The sequence below is a fragment of the Ascaphus truei genome, chromosome 6 (assembly GCF_040206685.1).
Source record: "Ascaphus truei isolate aAscTru1 chromosome 6, aAscTru1.hap1, whole genome shotgun sequence".
NCBI lineage: Eukaryota > Metazoa > Chordata > Amphibia > Anura > Ascaphidae > Ascaphus > Ascaphus truei.
Window position 1 is genome coordinate 60,886,399 of NC_134488.1, and position 10,159 is coordinate 60,896,557.

A 10,159-nucleotide genomic window follows, 5' to 3' on the forward strand; every position below is an offset into this window, starting at 1 on the left:
CCCGGTCTCCTCTGGTTACTGCATGAGATATAATACCCGGTCTCCTCTGGTTATTGCATGAGATATAATACCCCGTCTCCTCTGGTTATTGCATGAGATATAATACCCTGTCTCCTCTGGTTATTGCATGAGATATAATACCCGGTCTCCTCTGGTTACTGCATGAGATATAATACCCGGTCTCCTCTGGTTACTGCATGAGATATAATACCCGGTCTCCTCTGGTTACTGCATGAGATATAATACCCGGTCTCCTCTGGTTATTGCATGAGATATAATACCCTGTCTCCTCTGGTTATTGCATGAGATATAATACCCTGTCTCCTCTGGTTATTGCATGAGATATAATACCCCGTCTCCTCTGGTTATTGCATGAGATATAATACCCTGTCTCCTCTGGTTACTGCATGAGATATAATACCCGGTCTCCTCTGGTTACTGCATGAGATATAATACCCGGTCTCCTCTGGTTATTGCATGAGATATAATACCCGGTCTCCTCTGGTTATTGCATGAGATATAATACCCTGTCTCCTCTGGTTATTGCATGAGATATAATACCCCGTCTCCTCTGGTTATTGCATGATATATAATACCCTGTCTCCTCTGGTTACTGCATGAGATATAATACCCTGTCTCCTCTGGTTATTGCATGAGATATAATACCCTGTCTCCTCTGGTTACTGCATGAGATATAATACCCTGTCTCCTCTGGTTATTGCATGAGATATAATACCCGGTCTCCTCTGGTTACTGCATGAGATATAATACCCGGTCTCCTCTGGTTATTGCATGAGATATAATACCCGGTCTCCTCTGGTTATTGCATGAGATATAATACCCCGTCTCCTCTGGTTATTGCATGAGATATAATACCCCGTCTCCTCTGGTTATTGCATGAGATATAATACCCTGTCTCCTCTGGTTACTGCATGAGATATAATACCCTGTCTCCTCTGGTTATTGCATGAGATATAATACCCTGTCTCCTCTGGTTACTGCATGAGATATAATACCCTGTCTCCTCTGGTTATTGCATGAGATATAATACCCGGTCTCCTCTGGTTACTGCATGAGATATAATACCCGGTCTCCTCTGGTTATTGCATGAGATATAATACCCGGTCTCCTCTGGTTATTGCATGAGATATAATACCCGGTCTCCTCTGGTTATTGCATGAGATATAATACCCCGTCTCCTCCGGTTATTGCATGAGATATAATACCCCGTCTCCTCTGGTTATTGCATGAGATATAATACCCTGTCTCCTCTGGTTACTGCATGAGATATAATACCCTGTCTCCTCTGGTTATTGCATGAGATATAATACCCCGTCTCCTCTGGTTATTGCATGAGATATAATACCCTGTCTCCTCTGGTTACTGCATGAGATATAATACCCTGTCTCCTCTGGTTACTGCATGAGATATAATACCCTGTCTCCTCTGGTTATTGCATGAGATATAATACCCTGTCTCCTCTGGTTATTGCATGAGATATAATACCCCGTCTCCTCTGGTTATTGCATGAGATATAATACCCTGTCTCCTCTGGTTACTGCATGAGATATAATACCCTGTCTCCTCTGGTATTGCATGAGATATAATACCCTGTCTCCTCTGGTTATTGCATGAGATATAATACCCCGTCTCCTCTGGTTATTGCATGAGATATAATACCCTGTCTCCTCTGGTTACTGCATGAGATATAATACCCTGTCTCCTCTGGTTATTGCATGAGATATAATACCCGGTCTCCTCTGGTTACTGCATGAGATATAATACCCGGTCTCCTCTGGTTATTGCATGAGATATAATACCCTGTCTCCTCTGGTTATTGCATGAGATATAATACCCGGTCTCCTCTGGTTACTGCATGAGATATAATACCCGGTCTCCTCTGGTTATTGCATGAGATATAATACCCCGTCTCCTCTGGTTATTGCATGAGATATAATACCCTGTCTCCTCTGGTTATTGCATGAGATATAATACCCTGTCTCCTCTGGTTATTGCATGAGATATAATACCCCGTCTCCTCTGGTTATTGCATGAGATATAATACCCTGTCTCCTCTGGTTACTGCATGAGATATAATACCCGGTCTCCTCTGGTTACTGCATGAGATATAATACCCTGTCTCCTCTGGTTACTGCATGAGATATAATACCCTGTCTCCTCTGGTTATTGCATGAGATATAATACCCGGTCTCCTCTGGTTATTGCATGAGATATAATACCCCGTCTCCTCTGGTTACTGCATGAGATATAATACCCTGTCTCCTCTGGTTACTGCATGAGATATAATACCCTGTCTCCTCTGGTTATTGCATGAGATATAATACCCGGTCTCCTCTGGTTACTGCATGAGATATAATACCCTGTCTCCTCTGGTTACTGCATGAGATATAATACCCGGTCTCCTCTGGTTACTGCATGAGATATAATACCCGGTCTCCTCTGGTTACTGCATGAGATATAATACCCCGTCTCCTCTGGTTACTGCATGAGATATAATACCCGGTCTCCTCTGGTTACTGCATGAGATATAATACCCTGTCTCCTCTGGTTATTGCATGAGATATAATACCCGGTCTCCTCTGGTTATTGCATGAGATATAATACCCGGTCTCCTCTGGTTACTGCATGAGATATAATACCCTGTCTCCTCTGGTTACTGCATGAGATATAATACCCTGTCTCCTCTGGTTATTGCATGAGATATAATACCCTGTCTCCTCTGGTTATTGCATGAGATATAATACCCGGTCTCCTCTGGTTATTGCATGAGATATAATACCCGGTCTCCTCTGGTTATTGCATGAGATATAATACCCGGTCTCCTCTGGTTATTGCATGAGATATAATACCCGGTCTCCTCTGGTTATTGCATGAGATATAATACCCCGTCTCCTCTGGTTATTGCATGAGATATAATACCCTGTCTCCTCTGGTTACTGCATGAGATATAATACCCGGTCTCCTCTCGTTATTGCATGAGATATAATACCCTGTCTCCTCTGGTTATTGCATGAGATATAATACCCTGTCTCCTCTGGTTACTGCATGAGATATAATACCCTGTCTCCCCAGTTATTACATGAGATATATCATGTAATAATAAGAAGAGAGGATCTTATATCTCATATAATTACTAGGGGGGCTGGGGGAGAGTGTTATATCATGTAATAAGAAGAATAAGACACCCCGCCCCCAGTAATTACATTAGATATATATCTCCCCCCCCCTTGTAATTACATGAGAAGATCCTCCCTTCTAGTTAATACATGAGATATAATAACCTCCCCTAGTTAATACATGAGATATAATAACCTCCCCTAGTTATTACATGAGATATAATAACCTCCCCTAGTTAATACATGAGATATAATAACCTCCCCTAGTTAATACATGAGATATAATAACCTCCCCTAGTTATTACATGAGATATAATAACCTACCTATTAGTTATTACATGAGATATAGTAACCTTACTTACTATAGTTACATTAGATATAATAACCTCCCCTAGTTATTACATGAGATATAATAACCTCCCCTAGTTATTACATGAGATATAATAACCTCCCCTAGTTATTACATGAGATATAATAACCTCCCCTAGTTATTACATGAGATATAATAACCTCCCCTAGTTATTACATGAGATATAATAACCTACCTTTTAGTTATTACATGAGATATAGTAACCTTACTTACTATAGTTACATTAGATATAATAACCTCCCCTAGTTATAACATTAGAAATAGTAACCTCCCCTTTAGTTATTACATGAGATACTGTATAAGAGAGATATAAATGAGATATAAGACCCTCCTCCCTCTGCTTGTTACATCCTATGCTATCCTCCCCCCTGTAGTTATCACATGAGATATTACTCCTCCAATATTGTGACTCTCTGTGACTAGGTACGCGGGTTCCATGGAGAGGAGGGAAGCTGAGATATTGCTCTCTAATCGATCTGACGGGACATTCCTGGTCAGACAGAGGGCAAAGGACTCTGGAGAATTCGCCATCAGCATCAAGTAATGGCATTTGTTTAATTTCCACTGGAACAGCTATCTCTCTGTGGTGCACACAGCTATATTTCGCTTGCTGTAATATTCACAGCTATATGATACAAACCCCAAGGCACCTAGCTATGTTTCATTATTCCCTATATCTCTACTGGACACAGTCATCTCTTCTTGTGCTCCCCAATCTATATACACACAGCTATCTCTCCCTGTGCTGCCCTCTACATACACATAGCTATCTATCCCTGTGATCTCCCCTCTCCCTATACTGCACCGACACACTTTATTCGAGCAAATACCCAGTATGTACCTGGCAGATACCTGGAATGCGCCGCTCCTCACCTCTGACAAGCCCCGTTGCGTTTGCCTTCCCAGCCTGGGTTCATGCCTGGCTGACGGGCGGCTGATCTGTTAAATTATAATGATTAGGATTTAATAGGCTGCAATGCTTCGCGTGTCTACCAGATGGCATAAATTCATGAATTGTAATGCAGTATATATATATATATACTCTGCAGTATTGCAGCCAGCGGGAATAAAATGCTTCAATCCCTGCCTGGAAAATACCTCATTGCACTCGGGCAGAAAACAGTCACAAACCTCAATACACCCGGGTATACCCGAATTCGTGGGACTAGCCGAGCTCGAATAAAGTGTGTCGCCAGTGTACACAAACAGCTATCTTGCCCTTCGATCCCCTCTCTCTATATACTGAACAGATTATTATCTCTGTACTCATGAACAGGCTGAGAGGAGCTGATTGATTAGCATTGGCACTGTTTAGTAAATCTGACCCTTTGTGTGCTCAGGTTTAACCTCGAGATCAAACACATGAAGGTGACTGCTCAGGACGGGCTCTGGAGACTCAAAGAGAAGAGAGGGTTCAAGGGGCTGACAGTGAGTAAGCCAGGGGACACCCCCAACTAACCAGGACCGTACCAATCAGAAATACTGTACCTGCCCTAGTAACCAGGACCTTCCGCACTACCCAACAGAACTACCTACCCTACTAACCAGGAACACTCAACCAACCCTAGTAACCAGAACAACCTGACATACCAGCCAGAACTACCCATTCACCACCTTACTAACCAGAATTACTCATCCCAACCAGAACTACCCGTTCCACTAACCAGGACCACCTGTTGCTCCCTACTAACCAGGACCACCATTCCTATCCTTCTAGCAATAGTTATGCACCTTAAACATAACTATCAGTCTTACCTTCCTAATCATCCCAACCTTGTAACCAGAACAGACTGCCCATTCTACTAACCAGATCCATTCATCAAACTCTACTAACGAAAACTGTCCTGCCCTACTATCTAAAACTCCCCATACGGCCTACCAACTAAACCTTCCTATCTATTGCAGCTGATCACCTCCTCTTACCCATGTCACCATTCCAACCCAAACTTCCCCATCCTTTCTAATAAGAGCAACCGGATTTACTAACTGAAATCCAAATAAAACCTTTTACTTATCCTACTGACCATGAGCCAAAGTATGACTCTGCACTGAGAACTCACTGTGACCTGCTAACATAGGACATTTACACTGGACATTTGCGCCCTACTGTCTGTCCCTGTATATCAGGAGGTCCTATGTCGCCGGCACAACTTAACTCCCATGTTTCTTGCCAGGACCTGGTTGGGTATTACCAACAGAACTCCTTAAAAGATTGCTTCAAACTTCTGGACACAACGCTAGCTATTCCATTCAAGGACCCTGAGAGGACAGATACCCCCAGGACTGGTAAGAGCCGAGGGAGCCTCCGGCAGGACACTGTGGCAGTGTGCTCCTGAACACAACTATGCACCCAGTAGCATTGACATGACAGTTTCAACCAGATACAGGGACATAGTTATTATATGACATACTACATGGGACAACATGCACCGTGGCTTGACACCTAGTGATATAGTAAGAGTCATGATCATATAGTGTCTCACAATGTAATGTCTTACAGTGTTCGAGTTTCCCACTGGCATGTTATAGTGTCACAGCTATAACAAGTATGGATGTTCAGTGCTACAGCTTTCTGGTGTTACAAAGTCTCTATCACGATAGTGTAATGTCATACAGCACATGTTATAGTGTCACACAGCATCATATGGTCACACGGTATAGTGTCACACAGTGTCATACAGCACATGTTATAGTGTCACACAGCGTCATATGGTCACACAGTATAGTGTCACAAAGCGTCATATGGTCACACGGTATAGTGTCACACAGTGTCATATGATCACACGGAATAGTGTCACACAGTGTCATATGATCACACTGAATAGTGTCACACTGTGTCATATGATCACACGGAATAGTGTCACAATGCGTCATATGGTCACATGATATAGTGTCACACAGCATCATATGCTCACACGGTATAGTGTTACACAGCATCATATGCTCACACGGTATAGTGTTACACAGTGTCATACAGCACATGTTATAGTGTCACACAGCGTCATATGGTCACACAGTATAGTGTCACAAAGCGTCATATGGTCACACGGTATAGTGTCACACAGTGTCATATGATCACACGGAATAGTGTCACACAGTGTCATATGATCACACTGAATAGTGTCACACTGTGTCATATGATCACACGGAATAGTGTCACAATGCGTCATATGGTCACATGATATAGTGTCACACAGCATCATATGCTCACACGGTATAGTGTTACACAGTGTCATACAGCACATGTTATAGTGTCACACAGCATCATATGGTCACACGGTATAGTGTCACACAGCATCATATGGTCACACGGCATAGTGTCACACAGCATCATGTGCTCCAACTAGTTACTTAGAAGTTTGGCATTTGCTGTGTAATAGGTCGATATTGTCTCCCTAAAGAGCACTTGACAGGTAATTTTCAGCCTTATGAGCACACCGAGCCTGTTGCTGTGAGAACCCCAATACCAAGAGGATGCGTTTGGGGGATTGAAAAACATTTCTGTATTTTTCTTCACAGATGAGAGGATGAAATATTTTGGCTCAGTCCGAGCTCGTTATGATTTCTGCGCAAGAGACAGAACAGAACTGACCCTAAAGGAGGGAGACGCCATTAGGATCATCAGCAAGAAGGGACAGCAGGGCTGGTGGAAGGGAGAAGTGTATGGCAAGGTGAGAGGGGGGGCAGGCAGGCGGAGGAGGAGAGGACGCGCAGGCTGAGAGAGAGGGCACTCAGGCACAGCGGAAGAGAGAGGGAGAGGGCAGGTGGAGTGGAAGAGAGGTGGGCAGAGCAGCAGAAAGGTGAGCAGGCGGAAGAGAGGCAGGCAGGCAGGCGGAATGGAAGAGAGAGGCGGGCAGGCAGGCGGAATGGAAGAGAGAGGCAGGCAGGCAGGCGGAATGGAAGAGAGAGGCGGGCAGGCAGGCGGAATGGAAGAGAGAGGCGGTCAGGCAGGCGGAATGGAAGAGAGAGGCGGTCAGGCAGGCGGAATGGAAGAGAGAGGCAGGCAGGCAGGCGGAATGGAAGAGAGAGGCGGGCGGGCAGGCGGAATGGAAGAGAGAGGCGGGCAGGCAGGCGGAATGGAAGAGAGAGGCGGGCAGGCAGGCGGAATGGAAGAGAGAGGCAGGCAGGCAGGCGGAATGGAAGAGAGAGGCGGGCAGGCAGGCGGAATGGAAGAGAGAGGCGGGCAGGCAGGCGGAATGGAAGAGAGAGGCGGGCAGGCAGGCGGAATGGAAGAGAGAGGCAGGCAGGCAGGCGGAATGGAAGAGAGAGGCGGGCAGGCAGGCGGAATGGAAGAGAGAGGCAGGCAGGCGGAATGGAAGAGAGAGGCGGGCAGGCAGGCGGAATGGAAGAGAGAGGCGGTCAGGCAGGCGGAATGGAAGAGAGAGGCGGTCAGGCAGGCGGAATGGAAGAGAGAGGCGGTCAGGCAGGCGGAATGGAAGAGAGAGGCGGGCAGGCAGGCGGAATGGAAGAGAGAGGCGGGCGGGCAGGCGAAATGGTAGAGAGAGGCGGGCGGGCAGGCGGAATGGAAGAGAGAGGCGGTCAGGCAGGCGGAATGGAAGAGAGAGGCGGGCGGGCAGGCGGAATGGAAGAGAGAGGCGGGCGGGCAGGCGAAATGGTAGAGAGAGGCGGGCAGGCGGAATGGAAGAGAGAGGCGGGCAGGCAGGCGGAATGGAAGAGAGAGGCGGGCAGGCAGAGCAGAAGTGGGTGGGCAGGCATAGCAGAAGAGAGAGGGCGGACAGGGGAGGTGGGAGAGAGGGCAGACAGGGGGAGCGGAAGAGAGAGGTGGGAATGCAGGGGGAAAGGGCAGGGGGAGCAGAAGAGAGGCAGGCAGGTAAAGCAGAAGTGAATGGGCAGGCACAGCGGAAGAGCGAGGGCGGGCAGGGGAGGTGAGAGAGAGGGCAGACAGGGGGAGCGGAAGAGAGACGTGGGCAGGCAGACCAGAAGAGAGGGAGGGCAGGCGGGGGGGGGGGGGGGGGGGCAGGTGGCGAGTAATGCAGGGCTGGAGTTGTATAAAACTGTATACAGCACTGTCCCGCCCCTCTCTCTCTCTGAATATAGCTTTCTCCTAACCTTCTCTCCATATACAGCTCTTTCCAGTCCTTCCCTCTGTATATAGCTGTCTTCTCTCTTCACAGGTTGGGTGGTTTCCATCGAATTATGTAGAAGAAGATTTTTCAGTATATTGCTGAGTGACACCGATCCGCAGTGAAGGAGCACTGATCCTACAGGAAAGGATATACATTCCTCCTCCCTCCCCACCTCCCTTCTATGAGACCCCACTATTAGATGGCCTGCCGCTGACACAGACTGGCTCACACCTGTCTGTATAAAGGAATAAAGAGTATCTCACCGTGACACTTCCCTATATTTACACAGACCATAAAACATCTGCAGGAGAGTGGAGGATAATATGATCAGGGACAGAAGGGAGAAGCAGAGGGTTCTGGCCCATGCGCTCCCGCTTCCTGGGGCCCGTGCGGTCCCTTCCCTGTCTTCATGTCGCTGCAGGACAGTATCCTCCTCAACCTGGAAACAACCTTGTGCCTCACCCGTGGGGCCAGGGATTTCCCTACATGCATCACATCTAGGGGTGCCAGGTGGCTTCTCCAAAAATAGTGGACACAATGTTGAAAGGTGCGACGTGCTCGAGACACACACACACACAAACACACACACCCCTCTCTCTCCGCACCATGCTGTTTCCTCCTCTCCTTGGCCCCACCCTCAGGCTCCTGCCACCTCTGACATAGCGTAGTTGCCCAAGTGTGGGGAGCGCTTGCAGATCTCGTGGTGAATATGAAAGATAAAAAATACGAATAATAGTGTAGCCAGTTGGTGAAAAAAAATGTATAATACAAAAGGTGTGTTTGTCCCACTCACAAATTCTGACGGTAATAGAAGTAAATCAGAGATACATCTCTCTCTGATAGGAGCACTGTGGCCAATCCACCTCTGCTTAGTGTGTCTTTTATATTGTGTATCTTGTGGACCCAGTGTTACTGGGAAGGTAACAGAGAGGCTCACAATAGGGTAGTATGTCTCAATAGACAGTGCTTGACAAATCACCCAAAAATCTACCCGCCACCTAGCCCCGCCCCCAGTCCCACTTTTAAAAAAACAAATTGAAAATTCCCAGTAAGAACTAATAACATTGGTTTTTGACATTAGTTTATTTATTGTATTACATTTATACTTTACTACAATTAGTCCTTGTTACATAATTACGTGTGTGTGTGTGCGCGCGCGTGTGTGCGCGTGTGTGAAAATGATATTTTTATTCTCTCAGATTTTTTAATGCTGCCTTTTGTTCAAGTGTGAGATTAAAATTCACATAATGCTTCCTTTTGAAGTACTGCTTTATATCACTCTTGACAAGCCGCATGAACACCTTAACCCCCGAATTCCTAAAGGGGGCGATGAACCTAGTCTTGAGTTTGCACTGATTCGTCTTTACCTGTCCTTGTTGCTGCCGCTGTTCTTCGTGCTGATCTGTGGATTTCCACCTCTAATTCAAAAGGATCAGGCCTCGTGGTTGGGACAATAATAAAAGTGAATATACACACTCCCAAAAACACTTGACGGTCCTTCCAGGTGTAGAAAAAAATGCAAAATTACCAGGGGAAAAAAAAAGAAAAAAGGACATAGTTTATTC

At 46.1% G+C, this 10,159-nt stretch overlaps 1 protein-coding gene across 2 annotated transcripts in view; it reads left to right on the forward strand.

The window, feature by feature from the left end:
* The window catches only part of VAV1 (vav guanine nucleotide exchange factor 1), a 118,899-nt gene extending 110,037 nt beyond the window's left edge, over positions 1–8,862 (forward strand). For both annotated transcript variants that reach the window (XM_075604444.1, XM_075604443.1), the window contains exons 23-27: positions 3,931–4,047; positions 4,848–4,935; positions 5,682–5,793; positions 7,027–7,178; positions 8,643–8,862. In XM_075604444.1, coding sequence (XP_075460559.1) covers positions 3,931–4,047; positions 4,848–4,935; positions 5,682–5,793; positions 7,027–7,178; positions 8,643–8,696 — 523 coding nt within the window. In that variant the 3' untranslated portion in view covers positions 8,697–8,862. The remainder of the gene's footprint in view (positions 1–3,930; positions 4,048–4,847; positions 4,936–5,681; positions 5,794–7,026; positions 7,179–8,642) is intronic.
* The last annotated feature ends 1,297 nt before the right edge of the window (positions 8,863–10,159 follow it).